This window comes from Musa acuminata, chromosome BXJ2-3, assembly GCF_036884655.1.
Source record: "Musa acuminata AAA Group cultivar baxijiao chromosome BXJ2-3, Cavendish_Baxijiao_AAA, whole genome shotgun sequence".
Lineage (NCBI taxonomy): Eukaryota > Viridiplantae > Streptophyta > Magnoliopsida > Zingiberales > Musaceae > Musa > Musa acuminata.
This window is the reverse complement of record NC_088340.1, coordinates 44,509,479-44,524,635: the sequence shown is the minus strand read 5'-3', so window position 1 is coordinate 44,524,635 and position 15,157 is coordinate 44,509,479. Positions and strand designations below refer to the sequence as shown.

General features: G+C 41.1%; 3 protein-coding genes across 9 annotated transcripts; 2 read left to right on the top strand and 1 right to left on the bottom strand.

Annotated features, from left to right (window-relative positions):
• Window positions 1-450: 450 nt before the first annotated feature.
• Window positions 451-3,821, top strand: LOC103979675 (ras-related protein RIC1). Of its 2 annotated transcripts, none has more exons than XM_018822810.2 (8): window positions 451-611; window positions 2,003-2,075; window positions 2,399-2,446; window positions 2,556-2,603; window positions 2,680-2,751; window positions 2,835-2,990; window positions 3,075-3,205; window positions 3,361-3,821. In XM_018822810.2, exons 1-8 carry the CDS (start codon window positions 598-600, stop codon window positions 3,452-3,454), a joined length of 636 nt encoding a protein of 211 aa, XP_018678355.2. In that variant the 5' UTR covers window positions 451-597; the 3' UTR covers window positions 3,455-3,821. The 2 variants fall into 2 exon arrangements, with proteins under 2 accessions (XP_018678355.2, XP_009394119.2); XM_009395844.3 differs by having other exon boundaries at window positions 452-611; window positions 3,102-3,205.
• A 199-nt stretch (window positions 3,822-4,020) lies between these two features.
• On the bottom strand, window positions 4,021-8,605 carry LOC135586249 (ubiquitin carboxyl-terminal hydrolase 6-like). Of its 6 annotated transcripts, none has more exons than XR_010485574.1 (5): window positions 8,417-8,605; window positions 6,750-6,895; window positions 4,459-6,557; window positions 4,279-4,382; window positions 4,021-4,201 (listed from the first exon to the last, which is right to left on the bottom strand). XR_010485574.1 is itself a non-coding variant. In XM_065101645.1 (5 exons), the coding sequence occupies exons 1-5, from the start codon at window positions 8,424-8,426 to the stop codon at window positions 4,166-4,168; spliced, it is 387 nt and encodes a 128-aa protein (XP_064957717.1). In that variant the 5' UTR covers window positions 8,427-8,598; the 3' UTR covers window positions 4,021-4,165. The 6 variants fall into 6 exon arrangements, 2 of the variants coding, with proteins under 2 accessions (XP_064957717.1, XP_064957716.1); XR_010485572.1 differs by having other exon boundaries at window positions 4,279-4,397; window positions 8,417-8,604; XR_010485573.1 differs by having other exon boundaries at window positions 4,459-4,554; window positions 8,417-8,597.
• A 411-nt stretch (window positions 8,606-9,016) lies between these two features.
• Window positions 9,017-13,679, top strand: LOC103979676 (F-box protein SKIP8). The gene is made up of 3 exons (XM_009395845.3): window positions 9,017-9,602; window positions 12,264-12,460; window positions 12,992-13,679. Exons 1-3 carry the CDS (start codon window positions 9,189-9,191, stop codon window positions 13,227-13,229), a joined length of 849 nt encoding a protein of 282 aa, XP_009394120.2. The 5' UTR covers window positions 9,017-9,188; the 3' UTR covers window positions 13,230-13,679.
• The last annotated feature ends 1,478 nt before the right edge of the window (window positions 13,680-15,157 follow it).

Genomic DNA, 15,157 nt, shown 5'->3' with positions numbered 1-15,157 from the left:
TCCACACACCTCCCTGGATGAAAGCCCATAGATCAACCATCTGACTGGATCAGCCCAGGGCTTATCTTCGGCCCAAAGGTCTTGACACGTTTTGGTGGGAACCACTTTTATTTGAGGAATGCGTTCCCTTCGCTGTCGGAACCCGACGAAAGTACCAAATCCTCATTGGGGAATTTTTCATAGATTACGTCATACACAGCCACTAGCCATACGCAAGGTGGGTAAAGACGAAGGGTGGGATTATCCTGTGGATTATTATTCGTTTCAAATTGGCGTGCAAAGGAAAGTCTCACCTCACCTTGCGCGGCTGCATTACAGCCTGCCCCAAAAGGGGGCCCAGACGCGGTCGGCACGTGCGCCGTGCGCCTCAGCCGCAGGCGTTAAGACGTCCCAACTGATGGCTAGCGCGAGCGAACCTTCGAGTGTCCAGTACGATTCGGTGGTTGAACGGTGTTGACTTGCCAACTTACTTCCTCTATAAATGAACTCGTCGATCCTCCCCGCTAACCTTTATCCGTTCCGACGACTCCTCTCCGGCATTTTCATCCTTCTCCTGCAGGAGTCTCCTCGTGTTAGGGATCCAAGTGTTCGTTCGCCATGACTCCAGAATAGTAAGCTCCTACGCTGCTCGATTTCCCCTCTTTTCCTTTGCCAAGACATCCTGCCCGCGATTAACTAGGGTTTGCTGTTCTTGATTCGGTCTGGATCGTCTCTTCTCCCATTTCTTTATTTTGTTGGTATCCTAAATGATAATATGTTATAGCCGACTTTTCGCTCTTCACGGGCGAGCGAGTTCCGGATCCCTGTGTGGTTAGGTTCTCTCCTCCTTTTTGTATGCCGCACCAGATGGTGGCCAATATTTTTTGATACTGCTAATGTTTAGGGTTAATCGGTTGGTTTTGTGATTTTGGGTAATTTTAATTGGGGGCGCGTGGGGTGAATATAGCACTACTTTCTCTGACTGAATGTTGTGATATGTGTAGATCCACTATCGACATGGAACGGGAGATTCTTATGATTCATTTCATATCTTTGTGGTAGTAAATAGATTAAAATATTTGTTTGTGTCCATTATAGCTATATAGTACGGATTATTACCTCCTATTCTGCGTGATTGCAATCATCATATACAATTCTGAGAGTTGAATGCATGTAATTGATTATAGCTTTTGTTGGAAAATAAAAAATGGAAACGGGTTAAACTATTGCGGAAGTCCTTACCCTAGCAATCAAGAACTTTCTGGAGTGAGATTGTTAGTTAAACATTCCATGATGTGTGTTCTATGAGTGAGCGTTCCAAATGAGTTACCGTCACATGGCATCTTGTTGTATCGTCAGATGGACCACTCTATAGTGTGTATGTGGTGTCTTCGATGTCTTCCTTCTGAAGATGTTCTTAATGAAAAAACAAGGACTTCTGATGTGATTTAACAAACAAAAATTTGTAAGAATGTCATTCCTAAACATTAGCACTGACATCTAATACAGGATATTGAAGAAAGAAACTTGGTGTTTTAAACAAAACATTCGCTCTAGTTAGGTATATATTTAGCTGTTTTCTTGCACCTTGTTTATGAGTAGAGCCAATAGACTCAAAGCTGCTGAGGTAGATTTATCATCTAGTCAAGAACTGGCAGCACATGGTAATTCAATGCTTTGAAACGGGAGATGAGAAAAGGCAACAAGCATTATTTGTTAGACATTTTTTGACTGATTTATTGCTCATAGACTTGCTGATTACATGATATGTCGGCATTGCTTTGCTTTCTTAGCTGTCGGTGAAGGTATTTATCAACATCATGTGCACTTATTGAGCTCTCACATTTTAGTTAATTGACAATATTTTAACTTTATAATTGCTTAGTTTATGAAGTATTAGTATAGCAAATTCGCCTTTGCCCATACGCCTATCATGCAAGAAAGACGAGATTGATTTGGTTTTTTTGTATTAAGAAATGGAAACTTAGAACTTGAGCAACCTTGACCAATGTATATTTTGCAGTGACTATCTTTTCAAGCTTTTGCTTATTGGAGATTCAGGGGTTGGGAAGTCATGCCTTCTATTGAGATTTGCGGTGAAGACTCTCTCTCTCTCTGTCTTTCCTGCCCCTCGGTTCTTTCTCACTTGCTATAGTTTTATAATAATACTCTGTTATTGCTTTAAATTTTACATTTGAACCTTAGAACATTATTACCATAGGGGCACTTATGAGTTTCAATTTGATGGCCAATTGACAATCATACATGATGTAAAGTAACCATGGTTCTTATAGATTCTTAAGAATGTTAGCTCTTGATGTATAATGTGCTACTTTGACTTCTGATTTTACTGCCTATTTATTTCTACTTTTTATTCATTTTTTTAGATCTATTATATGTTTTACTTTTCTTGCTGCAGGATGATTCCTATATAGAAAGTTACATCAGTACAATTGGTGTTGACTTTGTGAGTGCATTAATACTATACACTCTTTTTCCTCTCTCCTCCATTTATATCCTCGCCCATACCAAAACCTTACTTATATACCATTTAACAATTTGTTCCATCTTATTAGAAAATTCGAACAGTGGAGCAGGATGGGAAGACCATAAAACTTCAAATTGTAAGTAGGAGCTTTGTCAGTGTCTGGAAGTGTTTGAAGGACTTAGTCATGGCATTACCTCTTCTTTCTATTGTAGTGGGACACTGCTGGACAGGAACGCTTTAGGACAATCACGAGTAGCTACTACCGTGGTGCACATGGGATTATTGTGAGATCCCTCATCGTTCTTGTTGTGACTTAAAATTCCATGGATGAGTATGCTGTTTTGGTTGATAGTCTGGCACATGACAGGTAGTTTATGATGTGACTGACCAAGAAAGTTTCAACAACGTCAAGCAATGGCTCAATGAGATTGACAGGTATGCCAGCGAAAATGTGAACAAGCTTCTGGTGGGAAACAAATGTGATCTGACCGATGGTAGAGTGGTATCTTATGAAACTGGCAAGGTAATTATTCCTACTAGTCAGTTTCGAGGATTAAGGTAGAATATATTGTATTCTGTAGACTGCAAATGAAGTGAAGTGAACTAGGGTGGTATTTGGCTTTGCTACTTGAAGGCATTTGCTGATGAGATTGGCATACCGTTCCTGGAGACAAGTGCCAAGGATTCTACCAATGTAGAGAAAGCATTTATGACAATGGCTGCTGATATAAAAGACAGGTGAGCTTAATACTTGTCAACATCTGCATCGAAGAGTTCTCGTGCCTCTTTTTTTTTTTTAATGAGGTTTCATTGTTTGTTGTTAACCACTGGAGTAGGAGATGATACTTATGCCAGTTCGATCCAATATATATATTTTTTTTTTCCTTGGACAGAATGGCAAGCCAACCGGCTGGAAGTGCCAGCAAACCTACAACTGTACACATGCGGGGTCAACCAGTTGGCCAGAAGAGTAGCTGCTGCGCCTGAATATATGTAACATGAGGTTACACCTTTGTTCTTGACAAAGATGCCGTTAAGCTGTTGAAAGCTGGGGGCTGTTGATCGGACCGGCATGATTTTGTGTTGTTGGATTTTTAAGAAATCGGTGTGTCTTAATCGAACAAGATTGTTATACTCCACCCAGATGCCCTTTCAGTACTGGAGTTTAATGACACAACGGTTAGATAGACGCGAACATGGTCCTGGTCCTGGTACTGGCGGTGCCTGTCTTATTATATACGTACATGTCTTCGTTAGCTTGCTGTGAGAGCTCACTACCTCTGTTGTTGGATTATTTCCTGTAACGTACGAGTCTTAAGTTTGGATAATAAATAACTTTCAATGTTTATCTTGATGTAAATTGTTCTGCCTGGGTTGTTTTTTTATTTTTTTGGCCCAAGTGCCAGACCTCAAAAGTGCTTTCTAAAGAGAAGAATAATATGGATATCCAAAATGAGAGCATATAAAGCAAACGGTTCCTGTAATTTCGTTCTGGATCACCCAACTTCTTGGACAGAGGTACCTTTGATGATCAGAAAAACACAAAAAGGATGTAGCACACTTGAGGGGACCATATATCAAACAATAATCAATACAAAATAGGTTATATTACAAACAATATAGAGGCATTTTCATCTTAAAATTTTCTTCTTTTTTTTTTTTTCTCAATGTTCCATCGTATCAAACCAGCTTGGGCTTTTATCCATGCAGATGTTTCTGCCATGTGCCAATCACCTGCCAGAAAAAAATGTTATATGGTTCATTTGTGAGAGCTTAATCAAAAGAGAAAAAAAAAAAAGTAGATCGATCACTTGTGATTTCTCTTGAAGAGTCTTTACTGCCGCCAGATAGCTTTGTAATATCCTTTCTACCCTTCGCGGGATTGGATTGTGATCATCGTACTGAATCCATTTTCCTGCGTCAAAAGGAGCTACACAAGGAACATAAAAAGAGCAAGCATAAAAGAACCTATGAGCTTATTAAGCACGCACCATTTTCTTGTTTCACCCAGAAGACATAGTCGGCACTCCTTCCCTTGTGAGTCAACACAGCGACCACGTCATAAATTCCAGTTAACTGCACCTTTTCTTCAGAACACAACACAGTAAAGATGATCAAGCAATTCTGTGGCAAGCGATTAGCTCTCTCTTCATGAAACTTGAAAGTTGAATGATAACAGAGGGACTTCCCAATGTTTTATGGATAGTACGCTTAATGAACTTAAGAAAGCCATTTCAAATTTCATTTTCAGGAGTCGTTTGATGACTACAGATGAGCTTTATGAACCTACGTAAGCATTAATCATGCAGCGGCACATCCACAGTGCTCTGGTCTGGTGCCTGTACCATGTGAAGCCACACACAGCAGGCCTGCTCTTCTTCAAGTGGGAAGAGGATCCTTAGTGGAACCTTTATACAAGTTCTGAATTTGTGTTTGGCAATGTGGCAAAGATGGTACAATTGATGAAAACAATTAGGTCTATTTCTCTCTCTGTCAATGTAGTTCACGTGCATGCATGCATATGGATGCAGAAACATTACCTCATAAAAATGTCAATAATCAAGTTATTAAACAACAATAGATGGCCAATGAAACGACAACTCAAAGTGTACATGAAAAGTTTTCAATCATGCATCAACAATGGAGTCACACAACTGACAAACGACATGGAATTATGATTCCCATATAACACGTTATATGATGTAATACATGACATATAACCCTTGAAGTTTAATGGTGTGAAATTCAGACACCATAATTTTGACTGATGAGAAGGTAAGATTAAAATACCAAACTAGAAATGCAGTTAGACCTCTATATGGTCCAAATAAATCCATTAAAGTAAGGTCCGACTCAGGTGCAGATCTGACTTTGTTGATCTCATGAGGTTAGTGACTGCAAATTATGGTTGGACGATGATATGGGTATAATGACTGCAAAATAATGATCGTGGACGCCTCCTCACCGTGTGGTTGACACTCCATCACATGGTTGACGGCTCGTCAAACACGTGGTTGACACCTCACCACCATGTGGCTGACATGATGTCACCCTCCAGACGTTACGACCCACTCACAATCGTATCATATTCTCTGGATTCGATGTATAACAATGACACCCAACACCAGAGAAGACACATAGCCATTTTTGACTTAAACCACAGCCTCAAGTGAAATTATCCTAAACCCCAATATAGAAGGGTTCCTTAGGCATGTTCTCTGAGCTGGTCTCTTTTTAGTATATTCAACCTATACAAACTCGATGTCTAGCTAAAACCACTTATTCGAGTGCTAACTTAAGCTTCAGGAGCTTTGTTGAGCATGCCCGACACAGTTTCGTAGGGTTCAACGTAGCTCCAAATTAGACAATCACGAAACCTCTCAACCTAATACCACCTTCCGCTAAGATGAAAAGAGTAGGAGCTTGGTTGGTTCCAAATCAGCATTCCAATCGAACAACCAAAATCTGCTTTAACATATTAGCGCTTAACGGAGGGCCCCTCCCAATATGTCCAAGGAAAATCATGTAGGTCCCTCTTGGGCAATAAGGAGGATCCAACTCTCCCCAATCTTACTTTAGGATCCATCGAAAACCCCACCTTCCCGATTTATACCTTCCATCGACTATTCCATAATGCGGCAATCAACCACCCATCAGTTACTCCACTCCCACCCAGTATCACAATTCTCATCGAAGCATTCATTAACCTAACCCAACAAGCTCAACTTTAACAAGGGTTGTTCAAGCTGTCATTCCTTTCATCGCTCAGCTTACCCAGCTGGCATAGCAAAGATCAACTCATTTGGTCAGACATTCCTATCTTGACTCCTATTGCTAATCATAAAACTGATCCTGATCTTGCATATTTTAGCATCATTCAATTTGATGGTCAATTTTGGAAATCCAAAAGTCCAACACGAATTCTGATGAATCACAGCAACTGGATGATTCTTAGATTGATGATGATACAATTAAGACTCACTAAAGCTACTACTTGGTCTTCTTCTGGGAAATCCTTCATAAATACAGGACCTCTCTATGGAGCTTGCACTATTTCATCTGCAGTGCCCATCATCATCAACTTCTGACCCTGTCAAATATCTAAGAAAACTTCATATTATGTATTCATAAGATATAAAAAGCATCAAAAATCAAGAAAAGAAAACCACCTATTTGACACGTAAAGTTGTCTAATCTGCATCATCCCGTGTGAAAGGAAAATGCTTCTTATAACTTCAGAACAAATTTATTAAAAAACCATATAACATGAAAGTTCATATACCTTCAGAAGGCCACCCTGGACCATAATTTTTTGCCTCTCAGGGGGTACACCACTTAAAGCACACAATTGACTTTTAAATTCAAAGGGAGGTTGACTAGTGCCGATTTCCATGGCTGGAATGATTTGTTTTTGCCATTTGACACTAACTGCACAACGATAAACAACATAACTGTTCCATATTATGCCAGCACAAATTGTAAATTAGTAAACATAATGATCAGTTACCAGAAAAAAGAGGAAACACTTTAACTGGAAATGACATGATTTGCAGCATACGAAAAAAGAATCCAAATAACTATTCACATAACCCAAAGAAAATTATTCATATAATGAAATCTCCAGTGGGCTTGGGAAGCTAAGAATTGCTTCTGGCTAGTGTATAACACTTTAATTCTTTACCTGGGAGAAATGACAGATCGAACGCATTGGTCAAGAGAGGAAAATTGTGCGCACAGTTTTCTGCCTATCATGTTGCTTAGCTTTTCTTTTACTTATTTAGCAAGGTACGAATAAGATAAAATAAGTAAGCTAGTTCTTCCAATAATCCAAAAATAATAATTATATTGATGGATGATAAACGCATTGACTACATCTAAGTACAACTTATGCATGTAACAGACTCTCAAATTCATGAGCTGAGAAACTTTTGACACAAGAAAAGAATGCCAAAGGAGTTTACAGAAAAAAATGCAAATTAATCAAGATAATAGGGCACTCTAAAGAATTTAATCGAAACTATCTAAATCCCTGTGCTGTAAATGAATTTTTAAGGAATCCAAAATAGCACAGGTTTTTTTAGGACGTTGCAAATAGTACAGGGCATTTTGCTGTTGGAATAGCTGTGATTATCTTAAAGCTTTAGTAGCACAATGCAGAAGCTTCTGTTGGCAAAACAATAAGGACGCATGAAGGACCTGAGAGATATTGCAGCATAGTTTCAACACATGGAGAATTTCCAATGGAGTACAAGACGCATGGCAAGTGGAACATGAAAAACAAACAAAAGTCCCCGTGCCCTGACTAGGCAATCGAGACATATCATACAATGTGGCGTGGAAAACAGGCATTCAGAACCTTAAGCCATTCAACCTCTGTATCATGTACATCGTTATGAGCACAAAAATGATGATGTAACAAAGCGTACCACATTCTTGGTAGGGCTCGCAACAGACTTTACAAGATTTGTTGGATTAGAATTCCTCAAACAACATTAGATGATTTCCGTTAAGATTACGTGCGTAAGCATGCAACAAGGGATGAACATTAAGATATTGTTCGCCCTGGTCCATAATCAAGAACGATCGCAGAGTTTTCATCGGGTGAATAGACGCGATGCAGGCTTCGGAGAAAAATATAATGATCAAATGATTAATTCCCACTTATTCTCGGCCCAGATTAAATCGACCGAACTGGGGGGAAAAAAAGGAAAGGAAACCCCTTGAGGCACATTTGTGAAAATCCATAATCAAGAACGATCGCAGAGTTACCAACTTTTCATCGGGTGAATAGACGCGATTCAGGCTTCGGAGAAAAATATAATGATCAAATGATTAATTCCCACTTATTCTCGGCACATTTGTGAAACAAGAAAATTCTTGTAATTGTTACCGGAGATCAAATCCCTCGGCAATCATGGTGATTATAAGCGAGGAGCCAGTTACTCTTACCGGTCGGCATGTTCGATGAATCCAAGCTCCTATCCTCGGATAACGCGGCGACGGAGGAATCGAAGCGAGAAGAGAGAAAGGGAGAGGGTTTCGTTGGGCGGCGAAATGAGGCCTTCCTTGACGACCGGCGGGCGATGGAGAGAAGAAAAGATTCCGCGATTCCCCAAGAAAGAGCGATATATATGGCGACCTGATCGGCGACGGGTTACGGTGTGTATCATCCCGCTCGGATCCGGGTCTATCTATTGGGACCGTTGATTTATACCGTTGACTTTGATCGTGCGGTGAGTATTAGTTCACGTTCTGGGCTTTAGCCTCTGTGTGGCTCATCCGAATATAATTTGAACTCATATGTGTCTACCATATAATATAATTTGAATTCAATTATTCGTGTCGCATATATGGCTTTCTATAAAGGATTAGATTAGTTTATGTGATAGAATATGTGGGATGACAATAGTCAGCAAACGATCATAAATAAAATATTTACATATTTTTAATCAATTACAAATATATTATTTTTCATGAAAATTATATTTTGTAGATACTTTAGTTTAGCACCACTCGATTATTATTTGACGATCGTAGTTGATCAAAACTAATAACCGAGTCCGGAGGCTCGCTCGAGAATTACGTTGCCTCACAGCAAATTGGTGCTAAGAATCTCTCGCCCATCTCACCTCCCCTCGGAATCCATCTCCTTCTTCGTCTGCCTAGTGATGCGTCTTTTCATCTAGGGTTTGATGCCGCCCTCGCCCTTGATGTGCTTTGGATGGACGAGCCCTTCCCCTTCCCTCCCCGCTCCCTGCTGATCGCCGCCGGAGCCACCGCCCTGTGCTGCATCTGGGCCCTTTGGGTCCGACGATCGACCGACGGAGGGGTCCTCCGGTTGCCCCGGAGGAAGAGGCGTTGCAGTTGCGCTTGCGTCTGCGGCGGCGCCGGCACTGGCGGTGGTGCGGATCGCGATTCCTTCGCCGGCGACGGGGGCACGGCGGTGGGGGATAAGAAGGCTACCGTGGCGGAGTGGCAGGCTGGGGGGTCTATGATGGAGCAGTTGGTGCCGGAGATTACCACTCATGCTCTCAGCTACCTCGATTACACCAGTCTTTGCCGCCTTTCGATGACCAACTCTGCGATGAGGAGGGCTGCAAATGACGATGGCGCCTGGAAAGCCCTCTACCACAAGGTTTCCGCTTCTCCTGCCTCTTCTTTTTTGCCTTTTTTTGGTTACGGACAGTTGCTCGGTTTTATACGTTGTGGTCCATCTGTCGATGGGCTCCTTAACTTGATCGATTGATTGGTGTTACTCCTTTGATTGACGCCGTTGACTTTTTATCGTTGGTTGAAAGGCATACTTTACATGCAAGAGGCACTTCGATGTTAGGAGTTGTTTGCCAATGTTATAGTCGTGCTATCTCAAAGTTCACTGTCGTGAAGTTTTAGCGGCCTTGCTCCTCTATGATTGGCTTTTTCTAACGATAATCTAATTGAAAAGAAACCTTTCTTTTTTCTTTTATAATAGCTGAACAAGGAAGGACTCATATCATTGATATAGTTAGCGAGACACCGGCCTGGGAAAAATCCTAGATCTCAAAAGATTTTACTTTCAAACGCCAGAGATTGCTAGTTGGTTGAGAATCTGGGAGTGCCATCTTATATTCTGATAGTTGAAATAGGAAAAGTTATGACTTTTTCTTCAGACAGGACACACTTGGGATGTTTCTCCACGGTAATTATCATGGGGGCGAATATCTTTGGATGACCCTAATTTTGCAGAGAACCTAATTAGTGCAAATTTGATGTCTGTGACTGGCGAAGTTTTTGTTTATGTTTGGTATGCTCTCATCTACAATAGAGCTTAATCTGGTTTACAGGAGATGATTTCTTTGTGACCTGGACCAAGATTTCTAGCGCTAATGATATAGGGTTTTCAAAAGTAAACATAATGTTATTGCCTGTGGCCTTTTCAGCATGGTCAGTTGCATGGATGATCCTATTTGATTAACATTGTTCTCCTGATCTACACCCAATTTAATGCAGATGCTGGATTGTCTTCATCAGTAGAACAAAAAAATCTGACATGATAAACCAAGAATTTGGAACTCATTTCTTTCTTAGAAAACAAACTATCCATATCCATTTTGTGCGACCCAGTTGCGTTTCTAAAGGGGGCCATGGATATCAAGAAATTTTTCTATCACTGCTATAAATCCTGATAACTGAATCCCACAACTCTGGCACATAATATACTCTGAAGCACAGTGAAAGGTGATTTACCAACTCTAGCAAGCGCAAGGAACTGAATTGTATTGAAACAAAACCTAGATTTGTCCAAGTTGACTATACATGATTCAGTTTGTATGCTTACTCCCTGTCTAATCATTCCCCTATCGCTGAATCTGAATCCAAGTTGACAAGTCTGGACCATGAAAGATATATCCGTTTGTCAAACATATTGCTCCGCTCTCTCTCTCTCCCTTGATCTTTTCTGATTCGTATCTCTTGCTGACACTGGCCACTGTCTCGAGCCACCTGCAGCCTCACCATCTCCAATACTTCCCCTCCTCCTCCTACTAGTACTACTATTACTCCTCTCTCATCCTTTCCTCCTCTTTCATCCTTAATACTATTTTTCTATATAATTATAAAATCCAAACTCAAAGCACTTAAACACTCTCGTGTCGTTGACCTAAAGACTCATACCTTGCTAAAGAGTTGATGTGTCAGAATTACTTTGCTTTTCCTCAATTTTGCAATATTATTTTCGGAGAGGTGGTTGGTCTACATGGACAGCTGAAACCAAGATGATACATGGATGATTCTCATTTTCATGAATAACTGCATCAAAGGATGCTATGATTGGCTACATTTTAAACAATTAGGATTATGAGTTATGAGGAATGTTTTCAAGGGTGTTTAATGAGATTGGAGGTTGTACTTTAGATAACCATTCGTGCCTATTTGCTTGATGTTGGATGTTACATGTTAACTCGATGCCAAAGCTTGCACCCAAACTGATTACACAAGTCACTTTTCACCATCATATATTGGTCCTTGTATGTAGTTTTAAAAGTGAGCTATCCTCTAATCTGTTTTCATCATCTAACTGGAGCAGGATGTGGTTATAGTAATGTATATTTGTTGCATATCCATACTCTGTTCTAAGAAATATGTGCATGGGTCTCCTCTTATCAGTTTCTGGGGTCTAAGTTTCCAAATTTCCAAATAACAGGACATGGTCAAAATTATTAATGTTGACTTAGTAAGTAATTTACTTTTATTATGATCTCTCCTCGTTCTGGCTTTTCTTTTCGCCTTCACCGAAGAGTCCTCTCTAAGAATAGTTACTGTTAAAGGAGTTATTTTATGAATTAACAAGTTCAGATGCTTCTCATCATATCTTGTGTTTGTAAGGCATATCTCGACAAATAGTTTTAGACATGCTTTTTAATTCACTTGCATCTGATGCACTTCCATGATTGTTCGTCTTAGAACTTTGTGTATATCATCCTATTTTGTATAGATATTATGTATGACAAACATGGCTCTCTTTTTTTTCTCATTTTGTATCCCAACAGTTCTGGGTACTGGGTAGTGCTATGTTCATGTTAATATCCATAAAATTTCTAGTTTCTTCCTTACTGCGGTGCATCTCTATTCTCATCTGTTAGACGGTTTACATATCCTCACTGAGTTGATGGCAAATTTGAGCAGTCACTTGTGTTGGTTTAAATTGGATGGACCACATAACTATGAAAGACTTCTTATGCTTTGTGTCTAGCATTTGGATGCTGCTGGCATCTAATGACTATTTGTTATATATGTTAATAATGTTTTTTCCTTGTAGGACTTCACAGTGGAACAGGACACTGTTAATCCAAGCAATGGATGGAAGGCTTACTATGCAGCCACAAAAGCCATTATCAATATTAATGCAGAATTCTATAATATAATCAGAGAGAGGTCACTTCCAGCAATGAGTCGTTTATGGCTTAACGCTGACTATGTGAAATGTATGCATGGATCCGGGGAGCTATTCACAGGGTATGGCCTAAACCTTAATTTCGTTGAATCCGTTATGCTAGAAAAAAAACCTCGTGATGAAATCGGAATAAACACAGTTTTGCATTCTTGAATTTTATTCTACCTCAGAGAATGTTTTCCGTCTTATTTTCTTCTGGAGATGTCTTTGTAAAACCTATGTACAAATCTCTTACCCGATGAATATGCTATACATATCTCTTTGATGTAATTTAATTTTCATTTTGATTGTTGCTAAACAATAACCAGTCGCTTGCTTGCAACCTGGATGACCAGGTTTTGGGCAACGGTATAACCTCTTCGGGTAAGAGTGCATGCAATGGTTTTCTGAGACATTGTGTTGATGGGAGTCTCGCCCATCGGGTTATCTTTTTCTATATCTAATTAAAGAATAGATTGACTTTTACAAGAAATACCACTTAAAGCTAAGAGTTTGGCTTGTTTGAGGTGCTCCTTTTTCAACCTACACATTTCTTAATGTTGTTTACAGTTTGTGGTTTAGTGATACAGGTGGTGGTGGTTCTTTCTTGGCAGGTACGGTGCGGTAATTGACAGCTGGGCATTGGCATTGAACTGGGGCCAAGGCGGTGGTCAAGAGATTGATCTCCAGATACGGGATGTGCGAGCTCGTATTCTGGATGGCATGGCTTGGGTCACCATGACCACGTATATTGGTGTGGACTTGGAGGCATATTACGTAACGAATATCTATGAGTTCCATGATGGGCGATGGTACATGGTTCACCACCAGAGCTCGATGATGCTAGGTTGAAGAAGCCGAGAAAAGGGTGATTGTCGATATGATGTTCTCTATGCATGCATTTCATTTACAATAGACATTTAAAAAAAAAAAAAAAAAGGAACTCCCGAATCGATCAGTTCTGGTGTGGATAGTTCAGTACAGATGCCGGAAAAGATGAACGGTACATTCATCTGTGCTGTCGGTGTCTACTTAGTCACAGAAGGTGGCTTTGGTACCATGCTCACCATCTCCTCAGTTTCTTTTTCTTTTTTTTTTCTTTTACAACTTGCATAGGAAATGGAAACTTGCACAAGAAACTTACAGATCAAGCTGATGACTAGAAATAGAAATAACTCCTTAATTTGATCAGTTCTGGTGTGGATAGGTAGAGTTGAGAGAGCTGAGAAGATGCAAGGTCGAATTATATTGACTTATATGGATGAAAATGGTTTTTCCTTTTTTATATATATGTTGTTGTAATGTTGGTGGTGTGTCAGTCCTGCAAGTGTTGCTGCGGTAGGAAGCACCTGTTGTTTTCCATCTGGAATTTGATTCGTTGATGCTGGCAATGCAAGAAGATGGCATAAGCTTGTTTGTTGTCTGGATCAGATGGTATTACGTTTACCTTCAAAGAGAGTGATGCGAAGTTGGCCCAATAAGGGTTGAAAAGATCCTGATCCGATATGGTGATTCGGGTTTCCACCCAAAAATTAAAATTATATTTAGAGAAATTAATAAGAATATAAAATAATGAGTAATTAAAATAAAAAATAAATACTAGCATTGATCGATGTCTCGATTAATTTAGAAATTATTAACTTATGTCTTGTAGCACGCAGCTCGTTCCCCGTTTCGCATGCTGAATCGTATCTTGAGTCGACAACAGCATGGAACGGCGGAGTTTTGACCGTGTCAGTGGGATCAGGTGGGACCACGCGGACGAAGAAACCATATGGTTTCTGCCGTGTGGGGGACGTGAAGTGGACGGCGCTTTCCCCCGTGTGGGGCCTCCTCCATCCTTCTTCGACGAAGGAAACGGCTTCCGTGCGATCGACGGAAGGTCGCCTTCCACGACGCACGACTGACCTCTTACGTCTAACGTTCTTCAAATCCTGTCCCCCTTCTCGACGCTAACATATACGGAATCCGATCTAAGCTCCGTCTGGGATCAGAATGCTGTCGTCGCCTTCTTCTACGTACGTAACCCTGTGATTTCTAGGGAAACGCCGCTACATTGCCAAGGGAGTTGGAACACGAGCGCAAAAAGCACAACTTGTTTAGTTGAGGTTGACGAGCAGGATAGAACGGTACAACTATTACAGGCTAATCTGACGACGGTGGGAACTAATGATTCTCCTCACTCGTCTGCATGCATGCTAACAGGGAAAGACTTCCTCACAGTGACTCATCCGATCCGCTGCTCTCCTGCACTTGGGATGCTTCTGTGTCGCCGCCCCCGCCGTGCTCGCAGCATATGCCCTCATCCTCTCGATCATGGCCTCCGTGTTGGCCTGCTCCGACAATATCTCCGCCAGCTGCTCCGAGCTGATCGCCACCCTCACCCTCCAAACACCCTTCTCCGGCGAACGCAACACCTCCAAGTTCTTGAAAGCTGCTGCCCCCTCGTAACTCATCGGTCCACCTGCGCTCCCACCGGGTCTGCATGCAGCGGAGGGCGGCGCAGAAGCCATGACGTCCTCGACTCTTCGGGGGGCCTCCGGCTTCACTTCTGTGATGGTTTCCGGGTCTACACGGACGCAACCATGAGCTTCACCAATTTTTGCGCAGCCATCACGAGCAGCTCCTACCGCAGAGCAACTCACGGTGCAGTTCCCCATCAGCGCTCCGTCTCCTCCAACAATGGCGTCCGCCGGTATTTAAGCGGGGGGATCACGGAGCTGGCATTCCTCCGGGAAGAAGAAGAAGAAGAAGACAAAACGCTGCAAATAATTCTCGAT